The 21,774-nt window shown below is 39.0% G+C and overlaps 1 protein-coding gene across 7 annotated transcripts in view; it reads left to right on the top strand.

The window, feature by feature from the left end:
* ENOX1 (ecto-NOX disulfide-thiol exchanger 1) overlaps positions 1 to 21,774 on the top strand; it is a 374,541-nt gene that overhangs the window by 292,265 nt on the left and 60,502 nt on the right. For all 7 annotated transcript variants that reach the window (XM_075741790.1, XM_075741793.1, XM_075741792.1 and 4 more), the window contains 2 exons: positions 7,086 to 7,192; positions 10,499 to 10,616. In XM_075741790.1, the coding sequence (XP_075597905.1) occupies positions 7,086 to 7,192; positions 10,499 to 10,616 (225 nt within the window). The remainder of the gene's footprint in view (positions 1 to 7,085; positions 7,193 to 10,498; positions 10,617 to 21,774) is intronic.

Genomic DNA, 21,774 nt, shown 5'->3' with positions numbered 1-21,774 from the left:
GAAGAGGCTATGGCTGTTGAAGCCTCCTCATCCATCTCTCTATTCTTTAGCAAAAGAAACCTTGCCTGAAACAAACATAGCTCTCCTGATCTCCTAGGAACATTCTACTCTGCAAGATCCCTGGACAATTATTACTCGGAGAGAGTCCCTTCACTTAATGGGACCTGCCAGAGTTCAGTCACATTTATGATCTTCCTTCATCTCAGAGTTCCCTTGGGGTTCTTTTTTTGGTTCTTTTTTTACCAAAAATAGTTGTTCCTACTTTTGCTATTTTTAAATATGAGAAATGAAGAAAAGCTTTGCCTAACCATAAATAACAATGAGAACAGCTAATTAAATGCAGTGCATTGGGGACGGCTTATAATCTTGTCAAACTGATGAAGAAAGTAGCATTCACTTACTCTTCCTTTGAGTTAGTGGGATGGGGGTGGGTGGGGGTTTTTTTACTGAATGTCAACACGAGGTCCATAAAGTCTGTTCTGTAATATAAGATGGTGGCATTAAAAGAGCAGGTACTGTACCTTTGTACCTGCCCTACTGTGTTGCGCTGGCCTGATGTCAGGTTCTTGTTTGTTGAGAAATGACATGGAGGTGAAGTGGTCTTGTTGAGTCCAAGTGATTTATCACATGGCACGGCGCCAGCACTTGCTGTTACCCCAAGCTGTCAGTTTCTTTGTTGTAAATTAAACCACGTTTCACAACCTAAAAGATTTTCAAAGCTTATTTTGTAGACAGATTTTCTAGCAATACCTTGCGGGGAAAACTGAGCTCTCTTTAATCAGAGTGTATTTTTTTTTTTATTTCAAAGTTTAACGAGGAGTGTTCTTCCATTTCTAGGACTGTTTAATTGTTGATATACATATTTCAGACAAGTTACTGTGCAGGTTTCAGTATAAATCCTGAAAATGGGGCATTTTCAGTATCCCCATAATGCCCGTTCTTTCTTTCCTCCTCACTGGGTTTCTTAGCTGACAGAAGAAAGGAAAACAACAGCTGCTGATACTGAGGTTCAAAGTTTTTACAAGACCAGGGATTATAATTTGCGCTGTGGTATAAGTTTGTTTTTTTTTCTTCATCTATGTGGAAGAATCTGCTTATTGTATTATGAAAAAATATTTATTCCGTCATCACTCAGATGTGGAACACTGACGTTCACTCGGCCTCTTGATAACCACACAAGCAGATTGACTAGGACCAGTCTGTGTCAGATGGAAGAGGAAGGGGAATCAACCATCAACACAGGCATGTCTCCTCCTGGTCTCAAACACTGTAGGCCAAATCAACAGGAAATGTAGAAATAATGTAATCTAATTTAGGGAGAGGACATTTAGACTTGTTTCTTATTCTTTCTAGTATTCAGACAGGTGACACAGGGTAGACAGAACAAGGAAACATCCTTCTTCCTCTGGTAAGCCTTGCCATGGCGCTCTGCAGCACCAAGAGCCCTGCATCAGGAAGGGGGCAGAAAAAGCGAGGCTGCTAATAACAAGATGATGCCACTGACTCTGTCTACAGGAGTAAATTAAGCTGAGCTAGCGCAGGCTTGTCCATACTGTTCAGCTGAAAGAACATTGTTGCTCTGGGCCACATAGCATTTTCCTACACAATGTGGGTAGAGTTTAGGGTTTGGTGCAGGCCAAGTAGTTTCTCCAAAAGCATCTTTCCGGGGAGAGGGAAGGGTTCCTGCTGCAGGGACACTCAGCATGTTGTGCCAGTTGGTTTCAGGGAACGAGAATGGTCTCTGGCTGGTTTTGATCGCTAGTACAGATGTAGCTGTTGGCTGTAGGGCAAGTTGAGGGATGGCAGCCTTGCAAGCTGACTTTCCACACAGCAAAATGATTTGGGATATATATCACTGGAGGCACCGTTCCCTTGGTCTGTCCAAAAAGGTGGCATTTGGGGATATAATAGAGAAGTCCTGTGGTTTTCTCCTTTATCATGCCATGTCTTAAGACTATGTGTTAAGGAACCTACAGCTACCCAGACAGCAAGCAGACCAAACAGTAGCCTCCTCTTCTCTGATGGCATTGCAGCCACGATTCACCTTCTTTTTGATACCCATGGATTATTTTTGTTTGTTTGTTTTGATTGAAAAACAAACGCACACTAAACCCTCACGAAAACCAAACCAAACCAAAACAAGGATGACATTTATTTGTGGCAGATGAGTAATTTTGCATAGCTGTCAAAATCTATGTCTTCTTTATATAAATCTATAATGGCATTTGCTTACGTATCCAGCTGATGACCAGTGGTATGCTTTACTTTAGGCCCCATCCCTTGCATTATCTGCAGTCTTCTCCAGGGTGGTGTTTCAACCTTATGGTTCCCTCCTCTGCCAGCCAACATCAGTCACATGTGTTTCTCCCTCTATGGCACCTACACTGGGTAACATGGAGGAGCTGCGGCTTTTTGGCTGTAAATGTGTGAAAGGCAAATTCTTTTCTGAAAGTAAACAGTATCATAACCAAAAGACTGAGGGTTTGGCCCAGATTAATTAAAAACCTGTATGTTTATTTCATTACTCTGCAATTTGCCTACCATTTCTCTTATTGATGGCACATATCATTCACCAATGTGCAGTTTTAGCCTTGGACTTAATGCTAAGATCTGTTCAGTATGCCACCAAATGCCTTTCAGGACTGTTGCCAGAAATACTCTCTTTCCTATCCAAAACTGACCTGGAGACTCTAATTCACTCACTTACAGCATCTAGCCTTGACTACTGTAATTCCTTGGTTTGCTGGGCTCGGAGCCAAATCGATTGGCAGACTCCAGCTTACTCAGAATTCAGCAACAAGGCTTCTGACCCAAACCACGCCAACTCTGTATCCTCTCTGTGCTGTGAATCTATATTTGAAAAGCATGTTATACATTTACTGTAACAGTTTCCTTTACACTGTAATTTTATGGGTGGAATTTTTCTTTTACCCTGCATGTCAACTGTCGCACTCTTACAGAATTTTTCTGGGCTAAATTGCCATATATTCTACTCTTGCACTTACAGTAATTTAGTGCAAAGCCCTTTTCATCCTATGTTCCTAATTGGTGGAATATGGAGTGAAATTCTACATGAAATCTGATTATTTCATCTGCCAGCAAAGACTTTTGTTTTTATTTTAACACATTGTGTTTCAGTTTCTATTTTGTTCCTTTTTTATACTAAGGTGTTGTAAAACATTTAGTTGCTGGTGTTCTTTATTATTACATACAAGAAGTTAAAAATAATGATGTATGCATGGCAGCTGATAATGTAATAAGCAAAGGAAAAATTGACTACTTCTTGTCTCCTGAACCCAAGGAAACATTTCAGCCTCCACTCAATCATGTATTTAAAATAGCCTGCTTGATAAATATCATGGAGAGTAAAAGTGTTCTCTCTACCTCTTAATTTACAGATGAGGCTATACTTTGGTTCTCATTTATTTCTGTTCTTCTCTGGTAGCATCATTTTCAAAAAAATCCTGTATCAAATATTCTCTTGCCTTGGAGATATTCTAGTTTTCCCTTTAATCCAATCTTGTATGCAACTTCTACAGGCATCGTTTAAGTGACTTTTGTTGTTGTTCCTAGGTTTTCTGGTTGTTTTTACATTTATACTTGATGGCAATACCCTATTCTAATAGCATGTTTTATGGCAACAGAAACTGAGGTTTAAACTTTCTTTTAATATGCTCACTATGATCTGGCACCTCTAATAAAGTGTATTGTAGTTACACTGCATTTATTAAACATTGACACTTGCATATCACTCTAGGCTTAGTTGTTTGGGTCTTTTTAGTTATTTATAACTCAGCAGAAAAGCAATTAGATAATAATCCTTTGTCTGAAACATGCCACATAAATTACCAGCAGCAGAATAAGTCGTTAGGAAAGATGCAATTATTTACATCCTGTGAGTTATATTGATAGGAAAAACAATGACGTGGTATGGACCCTTCCAGAACAAGGTAGTTTTTTAAACCCTAATTTAGTAAGGAAACAGCTTTGCATATGGTCAATGAAAATTTGATATAGCATAGAACTTACCAACAGATGTTTGACAATGAATATTTCATGTTACTTAATAATTCTACTTACCAGTTACAGTTGACAGTACAGTGCATCCTAGAGTTCAAGGTGCCTTAGAGAGGTAGATAGGATCTGTTATTTCATTTTGGAAATTTCTTTCTGGAGGTCAGGAGATAGATAGTCTGAAAACCATGGTCTGCAGCTAGACTGGGAACAGCTGTTTCACTCAGATTCTGCAGATATCAGCCCAAAATCTGGGGCCTCTCTTTGGCCAAATCTTACTCAGACATGGAGGAAAAATGAGTTAACTGGAGAGTTTCTCAGCTAATATAAACTCTGCTGGCTTCCCCTTAGGGATGAATCTACCATCCTTATGGGCTGTGTGCTGCTGGATCACTTACCCAAACAAATTTGATCCTGATTAGGGATGGGTACATTATGTCTTGTCTTCCAATTGCCCAGAGAACAGGAGTTACACCAGCTTTAGGCTTCCAGGGTGTCTGTGGGAGAACAAATGAATCTTGATGCAACATGGATTAACCTACAAACAAATGTGAACTGGCAGAATGGGTTTATATGAGGTTGCCATCTCAAAACACATGAATGCAGCATTTTGATGCAGTACAAAAAGATGTGAAGCCACTTTCCTATACTGTCAAACCATGGCCTTGGCTGCTCTTTAGCTCTAATGTAATGCTTGGAGACCTTTTATACTGGGTGTTACCTGTGGGTGTTTGCAAGACTTCATAGCCTAGATTGTTGTGTATACTGAAATTACTTGACATACATTGACACTTTCTTTGAATAGAGTAGTGGGATGTTGGTCTTTGATATGTACTAATTTAATATTCTCCTCTGCATTTCCCTTTTTTTTATTATCCTTAGCTGCCTATTGCATGAAGTTTCTTTAAATGCCTTGATTTTTAGCATCTAGTACTCATAGTATCCTACTTCCTTTAGGTTTTTTTAACTCCTCAAAGTTAAGTAAATGAAGGAGATCCTTTTTCTGCCTGCTTTGTCTACTGCAGTTATGCAAGAAAAACTCTTTGACATCTTCCTAGCTTGTGTTTCCATTGAGAAGAGTTTCTGAAATGATCAGATAATGACTTTTGATAAATCTTAGCACCTATTCACAGAATGGAAATTAAACACTTTAAGTTCAAATGTTTTTCAAAATTCAGATGATCTTATTAATACCTATTAGTGGAAAATGGCAAACTAGCTCTTCCTCATATCTTTGTGAATCTTTTCTACTTGAATTCCACTTGCAAACTAAAACCAGATTGTTAATTAAGCAAGATTTTCTGAGTACCTGGGTCATCAACACAACGATAGTAATTAAATTCTAGCCTCGGTTTCTGTACGTGTAATAATAGAGTGCTTTAGCATTTTCATTCTTTTCAAATTAATTGAATAAATGTACACAGCATAACTTCCTTGATACATCCACCCTTTACTCCAAGCAAGTTCTAATACGCTGAAGTTATCACATCTGCTATTAAAAATTGAATGGATCACAAATAGATCAGATTGTCCCAGTAGTTTTGAGGCACCTTCTTTAGTATAAACTACATATAATAATTAATTTTAAAAGACTACATTTATTTTCTATGGCTTTAGAAGTTAATTAACCAACCCTGATGACTGCAAAGAAAAACTTCCATATGTGATTCAAAATTCTGTAATCTTCCTGAATCTGAAAGCAGCCTGCAAAAGTGGTAAAAAACAGAGAATAGAAGAAATGTGCTCCTATTCAACTGAGTGAGGTTAACTTTCAGATCTAGAGGTGAAAGATACATAACTGACTTACTAGGTGGGCTCACCGTTTTAGAAAAGATGGGTTGTTAGGTATAATAAGATCCTCTACATCTGTGACTTGGGAGAAGGAGAGCAGCCATTGATCAACTCGATATGAAACCAGATTGGAGGGCATTATAGCACTCCTGCCACCATTTCTCAGTGAAAGAGAGGGGAGGGAGGTGCTGCAAGCTGCAGCCTTATGAAACAGTGGACATCATTTCAGCCCAGGAATCCAAAGAGATAAATAACCAAGAACCTTGTGAAAGAGTTGAAGCATTTTTCAGTTTGACTTCATAGGTTGACACAGCTGCTCACTCAGGAGCACATCCCAGGTCATTTGTAGAAAATCTCGATTTTTTGGTGGTCCTTCAGTTAACTGTGCTGGGATCAAGGCAACTTATATCTTGGCAACATCACTTGTAGGCAGGTCACTTTTGTGGAAGGACAGCGTTGCTTGTAACTGATGCAAAGGGAAAAAAAAGACTGTTGGGAGAAAAGGTTCTGAATTAGGATGAACAAACAGCTAAAAACTTAAGGATCTTAATTGTCCTAGAAAATTGTCCGAAAAATTGATGTCTGGCTTCAGAACAAATTCATAAGAGCTGAATGAGGGAAGCCCATTTCACATCTCTTTTTCATCTTATATGCACAAAAATGCAACTGTTCATGTACATAAACATACATAGGCCATGGACACAGGACAGAACGATCTCCCACAGGTGAGCCTGTTTATATTAAATAGCAGAGAAGCAGCAGTTGCAGGTACAGAATGCAGCATTAATGTATGGTTTAGCCCTTCCTGTCTGCTGGCAAATCCCCACTATCATCAGATAGCCACCCTTCAAAGCAAAGCCTGCTTGTCTTTCATGCTTTCGTATGTACAGCCTGCTCATCTGTACACCGCTGCTACAGGGCAACATGTGTCAGGTTTATGCCTTGAGTGTCGTTTCTGTAGTCACACACCTATAGCCACACAGGCAAAGGCACGTGGCTGCGCAGAGAGTTGTAGCAGACATCACTGGGAAGCAGCTGCATGCGTGTTTTTTTGGTACATAGTTGTAAGTTGTGTAGACTAAAGTTATGGAGACAGACTTGAGGGGAGACATCTCCAACATTGATAAAATGTAAGTACAAAAGACACATCATTGGATGGATATTGATGATGTTGTTTCAGTAATGACATCATCCATAGACTCCTAGTGTCTTTGCTTTGCTTCTCTATAGTGATCACAACATAAATTGCTTGTCTTGTTTGACTTCCTTGTTCACCAAAGTTGAGCAGATTGTCGCCGTTTTCAACGCTTCTACCAGACAAAAAGCTTGGGACCATTTCTCGAAAGCCCAGCGAAAGAACATAGACATTTGGCGAAAGCATTCTGAGGTTGGTGATTTTATTATTACTTTCTATCCATCATCTCACAGCTGGATTGACACAGAACGAGTGTGATTTTAGCTGGACATAGTGTATTCAGCAATATTTACGGCTACCGTTTTAGCTGTTAATCAACTGGCCGTTATACAGTCTCATCTACAGTATGAATTGCTCCCATTGCTCTCATTATGATAATGGTCATTAAATAACACTAAGACAGAGAGCAATGTGTTTTTATTTTTCATGCAAGATTTGGGAAATCATTGGAGGATTATGTTTACTATCTAAAATAATGAACTGAAGTAGTGAAATTAGGAACAATATTTTCAACTAAGGATAGAATCAAGAACTATTTCTGGAAAATATCTTTTTAGGAGTCATCGTGATCTGTTTTTAAAAGAAGTATTCTGTAGCACAGATTTTTTTTTCTTGTTGTGCCATGATATAGTCATTATAAGATGACTTTGCCTGGAAATAAAATAGAGAATTTCTTTCTGAAGTAATGACTTAAGCATATTAAGTCCAGAATTATGACTTACTCCTTCCCATTTGTTTTATGCTGATCTTTAAAAAAGTAGACACATCACTTGTATCGATTCTAAGTATTATGCTTGCAAAGAAACCAGTACAAATGTAATCATACTACCAGACAGAGTTAGCAATGTGGGACCATGCATGTGTGACTGTCATAAGCACGAACAGAGGAAATGGGATTCTAACTCCCCTTGCTGCGAGTGGCAGCAAAGGAAGCGATAGACCTCATCCTGTGTTTTGGTCATCCAGCTTTCGTTTTAATTCAGTATATACGCTATGAGCCTGTATTTTAAAAAGTAAGTACCGCTGTCTTTCTTTTCTTTCTTTCTTCTTCCGTTTTTTTTTCTTTTTTTTTTTAATATGAGCAACTTACATACACTTGGTTTACCTCCATGTAGTACAGTATGTTGATTGTTAGTATCACAGTCCTCTAAATGATTTTTCTCTGTCTCAGAATAAAAACTTTAGAAGGTAAGATGCACTTATTTAATTATTTTGTAGTACACTTGTAAAATAAGTGTTGTACACTTAGTTTGAGAAACACTAAAGTGCTGTGATATAAATCATTTGGATAACGTTTTAAGTGCCCATTAACTAATGCTAAATTACAGTTGAATACCAATGGCACTAAATGTAACATCCACATGAATACCAAATGAATTCTTTATTATCAGTGCTATTATGGTGAATACCAAATGACTTCACAATAATGGGACACTTAAAATAAAATGTTGGCATAATTTATTGGTACAAACTGTATTTTGCATTTTGTTCACAAATATTTCATATAAGTAGTGGATAAAGCCTTTGTTCAATTGCAAGTTGGGAAATTGGGGACTGATGTTTGTCTTATCTTTTAGAGAAGTATGAAAATATGATTTGCTAGTAGCTTATTTCAATTATATTAAGACCATCCCTTCTTAAACTAACTTTCTGTAAAGGGATGTAGTATGTCATTCATTTGCTGGCTTCTAAATCTTTAATAAACCGAAATGTGTAAGAGTTGGACTTTCCAGAAATGTTTATTCACTACTCACTTTTTCAAATACTCGCCTTTTGTTTTTCTAAATAGAGGACAACAAAAACAATTCAAAAACATGCGAAAGCTCTCACTTAACCAATATATTTTAGAAGTGCTGGTTTTTCAGATATTAAATATGATGGATGCCAAATGGCACCTTTGATTTAAATTATATTTTCTAACCATGACATTATTTGCTAATTTAATTACCTGATCACTTTCCCTTTTTTTCCGAATTTAAGAAAGCTTTGCTAGAAACCCAAACCCAAAGCAAACACTCATACACATAGACATTCCCAGTGGCAGATTATTGGCCTTGCTGACAATGTAGACATTGAGGCATCAAGGACATTTATCCCCTAAAGAGGGAGTAAATGTAAGCAGATATCTGCTCATGTATGCGGTATACTTCCCCAGGAAAAAGTGTGGGTGGCCTTTTCCAATAAGGAATTAAGGAACGGCTTGCTAATTTCTTCCAGAGGTGTCTCTGATTGCATGAGACACTGGTTGACAATTTACCTTAATAACTTGTTTTTTAATTTGAAAGTATTCTCATGTAAAACGCCCACTAATTAGCCTCCTTGCCTTTGCCAGAATTAATGGACACATATACATTTATCAGAATATTTGAGATCTGCTGATGAACCAAGGGTAGAGCTCAAGGGAAACGCCTTCCCTTTTTTCGCCCAGTCCCTCTCTGACAGCTTATTGTTAATTGCACGGAGCAGTGGTCAGACTCCTCAATGCTGTCTCCTCCTTCCACGCGACTCTTCCTTGTTTCAAAGATTTCAAACCACCTCTTTGGGAATTAGGCTCTTTGTCGGCAGAAAAATTAGCTGTCTGCGGACTGAAAAGGCCTACACTAATCACGGTGCAGCATCCCCGTGTTACACCTGACAGGATTATTAGGACAAAATAGAGTCCTCTCAATCTTCTCAGCGCTGCCATTAAAAAGCCAGCCGCTACACCCGCGCCAGCTTTTCTACCCAGAACAAAGACCGTCTAGACTCCCACAAAGCCCGGGTGCCTGCTGATCATTTACCCAGTGACATGTGCATGGGCTCCCTGCCCGCCTGCCCGCCCTTGCGGCGATCACCCAGAGACTGGGCTGTCTGTGCTGGCACTCGTTTTGGGTCAAGATGCAGAGATTTTCAGGACAACGTTGTTGTGCTGCGTTTTAAATCCCAGGCGATCTGGGCACAGGGACAGAGGGTGAGATTCCTTTGCCCGGCATTAGGCACCTACAATATAGAGTACTCTGACTGCACCGGCTGCTCGTGGCTCCCTTTACCATCAGCAGGGAGAACTAGGCGCTTTTAGGGTGTACTTAATATGACTTTGTGTAATGGAGACACCCACACTTGGTCGGATGAATCCTACCCCAAGTGGCAGAGAGAAGCAAGAATTATCTATACGTTAAACAGGCTGACAATCTCTTTATCAGTCTGCTTTATACACAGTTTTAAGCATTATCTCTGCTGTTAAAGCATTCTGCTATATTTAGTAGGACTGAAGATCACTCAACGTGGAGACTCACTTTCTATCTTGTTTTCCCTGAGTGTTACCTTTGATAAACTCTGTTCTTTCACAGGAAGAATTCCCTGTGCTACTGTTGTTATAAATATTCATATACAAATAAATATGATTACAATGATAAATAATGTATAATTAAAATCAGAGCAGTATTAAAAACAGATACTAAATAATACATAATGACTTTATGGAAGTTAATACTGACAAAAGGTCATTTTGGGTTTTAGGAGCTCCGAAATGCTCACAGCGAACAGCTCATGGGAATCCGTCGGGAAGAGGAGATGGAAATGTCCGATGATGACAGTGGTGACAATCCGAGTAAAAAGCTGAGAGTAGAAGATTCAGGTAAAGACAAATCCCTCTATAATGTCAAGTATATACAACTGTTGGTTTTTTAAAAGCAAACAAAAACTTACATCTGAGAAGTGACATATTAATAGCTGATTATATAAGATAGTATCTTATTTTAAACGCTCATAAATTAGTTATTTGAACGATGCAAACTGTCTCTAGGAGGTGTCTGTCACCTGCTACAATTTATAATGATGAAAATTCTCCAGTTCCGCCCTTGGCTGGAAGCATTATGTTTCTTTAGCAGGCTCTCTACAGTCTTGCATAACAGTCTGTCATTTCATGGTTGCAACAATGTCTTATTGTGAGACCAGTTGAAGTTATGTTTTGGTCAGTATTCTCTAAGCCTTATCTTTCTTTTCAACAAATACATAATGATGTATAAGCTCTCTAACAAATACGCTATACCATTTTAACTGCGTGTTTTGTGGAATCGGCTTTCAAGGCTACATATTTCACAATATGATACTGCATACTGCATTAATTTGACTCTCATTAGGTGACTATCAGGAAAGAAAGAGCAAGGGTGCTTGTAATATGTGGAAAGAAAAGAACTTTTTTGGTCTTCTACAAATAGTCTACTATCCAGAGAGGACACTCCAAGAGATGGCTCAGAAACCACCTGAATTACTGACTGATAACATGATCTGGATGGACCCTTTGCTTGATTTCTTGATATTGGCCAATAAAGTTGTGAATAGCTAACAAGGGTGTGCCTGTCTAAACACTCATCTTCAGAAAGAAAATTTACAGAGGCTGAAGCCAAAGCATGACTGGGAACTACCAGCCAGCAGTGACCTTGAAGGAAGGTAAAGAAGGAGAGAGGGATATGGAAAGAAACTGAGAGTCTGATGATGAGGATGATTTTGATCTAGGCCTTTGCATACAGGCACCATGTTAAGAAAGGAAAGAATTTCATCCATTCAATGGTTTCACATCCTTGCATGCCTGCATGGAAGCATGAATTCAAGCTTGCATAGAGAAGAGCTCTTTGGCTCCTTCTGTGACAAGATGCTGTGTGAGGTCAAATGACTCCAGAAGTAAAGACTACAGGAAAGAGTGTCATTCTAGCAGAGAAATTTTTACTACAGCATCTCTTTTGAGGGGTGGCTTAGTGTTTTTCCTGGAAGAAAAATGAAACAGTAAAACCTGTAAAGGGCAGCCCTAATTTTTGCTTGGCTAATTGTGTGGGTTTGAATTTTCTAGACATCATTAGCAAATGTTTGGAGCTGAGACAGTGAGTCTCTGCAGACAAAGCACTGCTAGCAATCAGAGATTTTTATGAATGTCTGATCATTTTGCCTTGACTGTGTCTGTCCACTCTTATTGAGGGAAGTCATTAGAATTAACAACGGGAAGGTAGAGCCAGAAATATACACAGCCTGCAGTCTAGAAGAGAAGTAATGATGTTTTGAACTGTCATACTTATCCATTCAGCTAGGTTTAACATATGCATGCTTAGGGCAGAGCTCTGCTGGTCATTTTTTTTGTAACATCACAAACAGGAAAGTGTCTTTCGTTTTCTTCCATGAAAAGGGTCATTTCTATCAAATGTTTTGATATCTCAGATTTCTACAGCATTCCACCCCAAACAACTTCAGTTTGTTATAATGTGGGGACTTGAGTCCCCTCAGTGATAACAGCAATTAACCCAGTACTGTGTTGCATACTAAATCAAAATTTAGTGATATGAATCCACTTGAGTACTTGTCTGTCATTGTCCATAGTACCATTCATCATTGTCTTGATCTTAGTGGAATTGATCCAGGCTGCTGCATATGTAGAGTCATCCAGTTCTAAAATTAATTTTATAGCTTTCTTCTTCCAACATTACACTCTCAACTAAAGCAAGTGGATTTGATTCTTCTGTCCTTGACAACAGAGGGAACTTGGAGTTAAATCAAAGAACTCATTGAGTATAAAACATTGGTAAATGAAAAGAAAGAGGGAGAAGGACATTTATTTTTTTCATTTTTATGTACAGAGAAGTAATTCTTCCTTTCTTCTTTTAGCTTTTTAAAAAAATTTCTATTTGTACTAGCTGCCTTCTCTTTTTCTTTTTTTTCTTTCTTTTTGAGTATGTATTCCAGAACTACTCTTTATTTCATTGGAGTGGCTATTTGTACTCACAGTAACCTCTGTTCTACAAAGAATGTCTCTTAAAGAATCTTTTATCATAAAGAAATAATTCTGCACAGTAATAAAACATTGGCACTTTCTTTATTTTTAACCTGTTTTCTTAAAATGTTTGTCTAAATGCTTAACCATGGGAAGGGCAAGGCTTGAGTAACAGAAAGAAGATATTGTGCCTCTTCAATTCAAGGACAGCATGCACTCATAAAGGCTTAAAAGTCTAAATCTGACAGTGGCTAAAGCAACAAGACATAATGAATTGGTTTGGATAGTTCCAGAGTTCTGGACTGCCTGTCCTGCCATCCCAACAGTTTTCTTGAGAACATTATTTTTCAGCCTGCCCTACTTGACAGTGGGAACAACACTCCTGGGAAGTTACCACCCCCAAAGCTACAACAAGTGAAGAAATTCCCCCAGGTTCCAACACCTGTTTTAGGTCTTTTTTTCACTAGTTCACCTAGTTAAATCACCCCTACCACAAGAAGGCTCAATTAATTCAACAATTTAGAATGGGTCCTAAGACCTCATTCTGTCTTGGTAAAGTGTAGTTTCATCAGTCCCCCAATGTAATATTTTCCGTTAACTCAAGCCTTTTTGATTCAGAAATAACTCCACTTCTGTGAGCATCTAGATAATATGGTGCTGAGTGTGTCACATTTCCTCACAGCTAGACCGGTTAGAATGAAAACTCTCCTCTAGGTTATCTGAAAAGAAACCTGTTCATCACCCTGAAAAAAAAAGAGGGTGGATTCCAGCCCCGACATTTGAAAACACAGTGCAACAAAACTGAGGCTGGCAAAAGGTCTTCAGTCCAGACTTGCTGGACTTCAGGTTTCAGAGGAACATTACAGTGAGCTGAGGCCATTGTACACACTAAGTTCTGGGGATTTGGGGTAGACGATGGAAAAGCTGTTAGTAAGAATGGTTTGCATATTTTCTTCAAGTGCAAGATACTAAATCATGCAAGTGATCAAGTTGTGGTTCGTATTAGAAATCTCCTAATAGCTGTTTGTTTGGGAAGATTTGGGCTTGCTACTTGTGACAATGTAGAACAGCTCCAGGAGGACTTGTTGCAAAGTGTGTCACTCCTTTCTAGACTCAAATCCTCTTCTTTCATCTGCTAATTGCTTTTCTCCTAGTTGTTTATGATGTACTTGATTTACTGATATCAGTGACTCAGTGGCAGAGCTGGAATGAGAATGGGGACCATTAGTCTCCTGGACCTGTCTTTCACCCTCTAGTCCATGTTGCAGGGCTGAGGCGCTGCCTCCTGTGCAAAGTCTTTCTGCTCCTCCAGACGTTTTACAGGTCATTCACCCCAGGCTTAGTACCCTACTCTATCATGTGCAAGCTGAATCTTCAAGGAAAAGGAGGGCATCACTACCTGCTTATTCTTTTGGGGAGCATCTCAAACTGCTGCCTGGACCCCCCAGGGAAACCAATAAGTTGGCATATGTGCATAGTTTATAGGAAGTCCTCCTGGTTTCACAGGCTAAAGGTCATTTGCATTATGGGGAAAGCTGGCAGAAGGCTGACCTGAGATTGAGAGACTCCCACCTGTGGGATCAGCTAATCTGATTTTTCTGCAATGTGGATTTTGGAGTTTGAAAGGGACAAGAGGATTGCTGAAGTAAAGCTGGGACATTGCTAAGAAAAAAATAATAATGATTGGCAACTCAGTTAATACATTTGAGAGTCAAGGTGCAGCTACTGGAGCATTAGCTCAAGGGAAAAAAATAGAGATTCAGTGCTGGAGTCTAGAGGATATACAAAAATCTTCAGAATGATCAGGATTTATGGATGCTTCGTCTCCCACCTGCTGGCACCAGGAGTAAGGATCCACATGTAAAAGCCTCCAAAGTAATTTTAAGAATTAGTGAAGTGAAGCTGTGTGTTGTAGAAAAGAGCTGAAGTTTGGTTCATGCCTAGAAGGCACCTGTAATTTTACTTTAAGGGGAGGTGGGTTAATCTCTTCTTTTTGCAGTTCTCAGCGACGTGCCATTAATTCTAGCAACTCCAACTTCATTGAGAGACTGTGGCTGTCACCGCGGAATTGCTTTAGTGAATTGTGCTTGCAGAGAGACACGGGGAGCATGGTTGCATGATTAAGGCTTTTGACTGGGATCCCAGAGCTCTGGGCCAGATCCCAGCTCTGCCACATACCCCCTGCCAGGACTAATCAATGAATTTGTGCTATCTCGGTTCCCTACTATCAAATGGAGGCAACGATGCTTCCTTTCATTCATCCACTGCCTGACCTGTCCACATGGATGATAAGCACCTCTCTGGCTGAACGGACTTGCAGTAGCCCACTCATTGGGCCCCTGGATCATTTCACCACCTTTGTATTACCTGTGATGAAGTAACTTAATAACATCTTGGGGACTGCATGCCAATAATAAATTGCAAGTTATGGAACGTAAGCCCAGTTTGAACACATAAGATTAGTGCTGCCTTCCAAGTCAGGACAGACATCCTCTATGGCAGGATTTTCAAACATACTTAAAGTAGGCACCAAATTTAAACATTGAAGCTCTTTCTGTCTTGAACAGTAGCCTGGATCTTTAAGTGCTCTCCTGAACTGGTCCTGTCCTAAGTCACTTGCCGCAGGAGACAGGCTGAATAGTGGGCAGTCCCATCTCACAGAAGAGTGTAAATCCTTATGAAAGTCAGTATTTGAAAATCGCACCCTGGTGCACACAGCATAAAACAAGCTTTGTGATATTGTTCATAAGTCTATCTTGAAAGTTGCAAGCCTGGCAAGTCTTCAAGGAAAGTCTGCAACAACACCAAAGTGATCTGTGTGATGCATATTCATCTTTTCTCTGCAATTCAATCCTCTTTTTTCATTCTCTAAGGCTTGTGTGAATACAGATATGCACACGTGGAATGGAAACTGTGTTTTATAGCTGGATTAAACTGGTAGGAAAGCTTTATATAGCTTGTTACAACTTTGAATAGAAATTGCTGAGCTCCAGCTGTGTGGAGCTGAGCTTTGCTCTTCCTTTTCTTCCAACTGGCCCAGTGTCATGGCAGAACTCATGTCAGATCTTCCTCTTCCTCCCAATCCCAGAGCTATTTCTCCCTTCCTTTCTTGTCTTATCTTTTGGGTTTCCTGGGAGATTTTGTTTTAAACAAAAGTCTGATTCAATTTTCTGTCTTTGCCTCTCCATCCCATAGTTTTTCGGCATCAGACTTTGTGAAAGTGATACTGATATTTAACAAGCCCATAATTTCCCCTTTTTCCATTTAAACACTTGTTGATAAAGATAATGTAAAATAACAAAATGCATTTACTTTAGAAATTAATTGTCTAGCATTGCTTTTTTCCTCAAATAAATCAATACCATTTCAAAGCCATCAGCAGCTGGTGTCATAATCAGCACTGTGGTAATAAACATATAATGGCATATGAAGAGGCAAATAAACCCTGTTAACATAAGCTACTAACCAGATTTTATAAGCAATCTTGAAGAAAAGAACATATTTAAAATCTCAAGCTCTGAATTGTCACTGTAGGGACACAGTCCCCTCTCTGGCCGGAGAAGACAGCTGAACAATCCTTTTGAGCTCTGCGAGTGGAGTAACTTCCCTTTGAATGGACACAGCAGAAAATCAGCTCTGCTCCCGGGGACCATCAGTGATGATCACTAGAAAGCAGCACAAGATGATTACTCCCTCTACGCTGGGAAAAGTCTGCTCTAGTGTCTTTCACAGCATGCCGGTTCAGCGCTGTTATCATCAGGCAGACTCCAATTTCGTGCCTTAAAATGCATTCCATTTTTCCCACAGCTTTTACAAAAGTAGGCTGAAATTCAGGAAGCATGTAGGCAGGGGCCTAATTTTATGCCCCTGGTTTTAAGTCCATGTGGCTCTAATAACGCTTCTTGTGCAGCTGAATTTAGCAGAAATGCCTTGATGAATTGGGGCTGAAGGTTGTTGTCAAGCCTGTCTTCCCTGGGGAATAGAGACAGCCTTGTCCTGTCCCAGGTACTGGGGCAGTTCTTCTGCATCATGCGCAACACATCGGCTTGGGGATGAAGGTCTGTGCTGGTCCTGTGGACACAGCAGTGACGGGGTTAATCTAACTTTCAATTTTTAGAGGAAAGAGACACTTCAAAGGCATTTTCCTAGTACGGGTTTTAGGAGGATGTCCCGTTTACTACAAAACAAGTCTGTTGTGCTTTGATGCTTTTCAACTGCCAGAAATACTATTATCTAGATTACATTTTATCATGTTTTCTGGGTATTTCATACTGATAAGGTTTTATGCAGGATCATTACAGATGAGAATAGATTTAATCCTGTTTTTAGTAAGCTTTAAGGACACTGAGGGATTATTTATGTAATAAGATGCAAAGTTGCTATGGAAAATGCTATAGCAACCTAACATCTTCACAAAACCAAGCAGCCACTTGTGACAGCAATCTAAATTTACATTTATTTTAGTGTCATTTTATTGACATTCTTAGTATCTCATTTTGACAGCATGTTAAAATATGTTTTGCGTTCATGCTAGAACAAAATTAACAGCATATTGTTGGAATGAAGATGATGCTTATAATTTTTGGAGATAATTTTAGCATATTTCATTCTATGTAAATAGCATTAAAATTATACTGAAAAGAAGTTTGGGTGCATCCCCTGTATTTGTAATACAGCAAACAATGCACATTGAAAGTAATATTTTACAAGTCAGTGAAAGCTAAACTGGTTTTATTTGCTTTGAATCTGAATGAAAATATATTTAAGAAAGAAATGATTTTGTTATTAGAATTTATTTCAAATCCTGTATCTTTTATTATAACTTTCCCAGTTCAGGATACAGGCTATAATTTTTCATTAGGTTTCATAAAGCAGGGCATCATTTCTGAATGTGTAGACTTGCAGTTTGATAAGGAGTTGCCCTATTTAAATGGGACTTTTCTAAAACGTAGGATACCGGTACCCATTGCCCCTTAGGAGGTTAAATAAAAAGGAAAAGAAAAAACAAACACAAAGTGACAAAACAGCCTGAACTCTGTCCTGTGCTCATTGCAGTTAATAATGAAACTCGCATTGACTTCAATGGGAGCAGAAGCAAGCTCTGTATATTGATTTTCTCCATCCCCCTCCATTAAGAATCCTGAAGTGTGGCTGTAACAGTGTTGAAGTGGGATGTTGGCAGCAAAATCAATAAAAGACAATATTAGAACATATGCTGTTTTCAGCTTCCTCACAATCTGATATAGCTGGTATTAGCATTCTTCTCCAAATTACACTTCATGCTTTCTATAAAGTGACCTTCCTTATAGTGCCCTCTCCAATATAAAGCTTTTGTGCTCTTACTCTCATATTTAGCCTTCAAGAGAATGAGCCCTATTTGTAACAGTGAAGATGGTTGATTCTGAAGAGAGCATAAAGAACAGATCCCTTCAAGAGTGGCTTCTGCCTAAACCCTATTTCTGACCTCCTATGAAAGATCGTTTCTTTTACTGTTTAAACTAAGCTCTTGGTTTGAGGTTTCCTTAATTATGCTGCCCTTCATGCTTTGTTGTTTTTAGAAACTCTTTTCACCCCGGCACATTAGAGAAACTTGCAGATATTGCTTGAGGTGGAGGTTTAGGTACCTTCTTACCCATTAAATCCAAGAAACATCAGGCATTGCTAAGGTGTCAGAGGAGATAATGATCAGAAAGCAGAGTCTTTTCCAATGTCAATACAAGCTTCAAAAGTCATAATTGCAGGTTTTGGGAGCATCCTTATGTCATGAGACAGGCAAGGCTGGCTGAAGTTTCCAAAGCATTAAAAGCTTCCTTTTCGAAGCTTGCAGCTTCTCATTCCTTGTGTGTCCAGGTTGACTGGCAGCCTGTGATGTGGTTGCATGCCAGCAGTTAAAAACACACTCAGCAGAGCTCATGGTTGAAGCTGGATGGCCACAGAAACTCCCAAAACTACTACTAGTTTGTGATGCTGGTTTGCTTTGGTGAACGAATCTTAGATTCAGAGGAGTTTCATGATGTCCTGCTCTTTGGTTTTAGCTTAAAGACCATCTCAAGAAAATAAACTTCACACTAATGACACGTATCCATAGTATAGCATTTTGTGACTAATATATTGAAGGATTTGGTTCATAAAGTTGAAAGCCAAGTGGTTTCAAAGCTGCTTGGAGGTGAGTGATCTTCTTTTAGTTTTATTTGGGTTTAGATTCATGGCAGAGGGAAAAGAGAACAAAGAAAGGCCATCTCGGATGTGAAATGACCGACTGAAGAGCTAGATACCATATCAAAACCGTACCATTTTATACCACTTCTCCACTAATTCCAGCATGAGGCCCCTTGAACACCAGCATATAGAACTCTAAAGGTGGAAAATTTGTTTCTTCTATGTTAAGAGGAAGGTGGTTTGTTTTATTGGATTTTTTAATTAGAAACTATAATTGCTATTTTTTTTTTGCCTTTCAATGGGCAAATAGTTTGCAATCTTTTTGATTATTTATTCATCTCTCCCCATATTTGATGCATAGCAAGTTGCATCAAGTGCAAGAACTGTGCCAAGCATGTCTTTACAGCACTTGTATCCAGTGATTGCTGAGCTGCTTCTACAGCTGCCAAGTGCCCACCTCACATGTCAACCAGGGATCTCTCCGAAGACATTTGGGTGGTTGCTAGTCCACAACATCGGTTTCTTCATTGCTTCTTTGTCATGTGTCAGATACAAACTGTCTTCCCTCTTAAATTTGTCTGAGCTCTGGAGACAAGTGAGCACTTTTAACAGTCGAGGAAGAACATGATAAAAAGCAATAGCTCTCTCCATGTTGTTCTATTATCAGATAGTCATCTGTCTCATCATGTTTTGTTGATAGGTTTTGAGATGCCTGTGCTGTTAGACCTTGATCCCACAAGCTACTGCCTGCTGCTCGTAGTGTTTGCACTCACCTTTTGCTCAACACCCACAGATACAAAGTCCTAAGCAACGGCTTACCCAGAAGGTCTGGTACACAGACTATTTCACTGTTATCTCTTCACAGTTACACACTTTTTGCAAATTTCACTAACTTGTCCATTTTTGAAAGGACTGGAAGTACCACTAAGCTCTGTAGAAGCCTGTCATATGCAAGTTTGCAACACATTTTATTTTTCAGTAGCTGAGAAAATGCCTACTAAACATGTTAAATTGTGGAGAAGCACAGTGACCTCTATTTGCAGATACTGAATATGCTGAAGGCAGGATGGAGTGGAGAGAAGGAGGTTTTGGCTTGCAGGTACAGCTCTTCTGCACACCCTGCCATTCACATAGTGGATAAATGGCTCAAGAAATGCTGTCTCTGAATGTGAGAGTCAAGAAATTACAAGCTTGATGTGATCATTTGCTTATGCCTTCTAAAGGGGTAAAAACATATTCCCACATTAAAGATCTATTTTTATCTAAGGCCAAAATAACTAAGCAAGTATTTCAGCATTATGCACAATTTTAAAAGAAAAATTAGCTCAGCCCTCCAATCCAGTACAAGGTCAGAGAGACAGCTCTCCTGCAATTTAAGGTGCAACAGAATGTTGTACAAAGATGGTTTGTTTTCTCATTTATAGAAAGCACTTTACATTTATGAATGAAATTTGCCTATTATAAATCAGAACAATTCAAAACACTACAGTCACTTAAAACACTCAGATCAGCCCTTTCTTCCCTAATGAATGTGACAAATCGAGGGATTCACGTGCACATTGTCAAGTTTGTTTCCAAGTAGCAATGACAGTTTCTTCATATTTATAAGTCCCACTGGTTATTTTTTTTCAAGTTGTCACAGTGGTGCTGGGCCTGAATGCAATTCCTAGTTCAAATGCCAACAGTAGGAATATAGCCATGTGCCTTGTAAATGCCAATGTCTACTGTTTAAGTCTGAATAAAAATATAGCAATTACTTTGACTCCTAAGAAGTAACCATCAGTAACCCACCTATACAGAGGTTTACCGATATGCAATAATGTTTGAATATCCTAAGTAATTTATGTATCATGTGTACACACATACATACAATCCATTTATGCCATATACATAAGATTAGCATAACATATATGAAACACTGAGCATTCATCAGCTTCTCTTGTGCTGTGGAGTGTTCAAATGTCTGTACCCTCAGTTGCAAAGCACCATTAATACAAGCAGTGTTTTTCCATTACTGATGTGGGAGAGGGTCATCAATGCCACTTGGCATCTCCCCAGTAACCAGCGCTTTTCTTGAGTGAACATACTCCTTCCCCTTGAGACTAAAATCTCCTCTGTTCATTTTTCGTGTTACAGGAATACAGTCATTTTTTTAAATATTGTTGATTAGAGGAAAAAGTCACATCTTTGCTGACTTCTTTAAACCACAGTCTCTGTAAAAGTGTTGCAACAGTTCTATTTCTCAATTAGGGAAAAAAAGCAGAGCCTCTAAAAGAGATTTGGTACTTGATTAATTAAATTTAACTAAGGCAGCTGTTATTAGTAAACATAAAGCATAAGTATCTGAAAAATTCATCTTATCACAAAACAAATACTCTACTAAGCAGTGAGAAGGAGTGATTTTTACTGAATTTTGAAAATATCTGAGAACTGATACTATTTTTAATTGAAGTTATACCCTTATGTTTTTCTTATGATGACTTGCTTCCCACACCCCTAGTTCAAGAGGAGAACCAAGCAGGAAAGGCAACGCAACAACCAACCCAACTAGGAGTCTACCTATCACAGTAGTCTGTGCAGGGCCACCTCTTCCCTCTTCTGTCTCTTATGCATAAGCCAAGTCAGTTGAGCTTGGTACATATCATGGGTGGCAGCAGAAGAAATATAACCCAAAAAGGAGAGGAAACAAGGGCCTTTTGCTTTAAAGAGGTGACCTGGAGAAACTAGTCTCAATGGGCAGATTAACTAGGAACTGTCAAAATATCATTTACGAGCTATGTGGATTCCTGTTCTCCAAAGAGATGCTGTCAAGTAAAATAGACCTAAAATGTGACAGGCTTTGATATTATTCGAACAAGGTGGTCTCTTCCAAATT

The sequence above is a fragment of the Balearica regulorum genome, chromosome 1 (assembly GCF_011004875.1).
Source record: "Balearica regulorum gibbericeps isolate bBalReg1 chromosome 1, bBalReg1.pri, whole genome shotgun sequence".
Taxonomy (NCBI): Eukaryota; Metazoa; Chordata; class Aves; order Gruiformes; family Gruidae; genus Balearica; species Balearica regulorum.
Note: the sequence above shows the minus strand (reverse complement) of the source record. Positions and strands in the feature narration are given on the sequence as shown.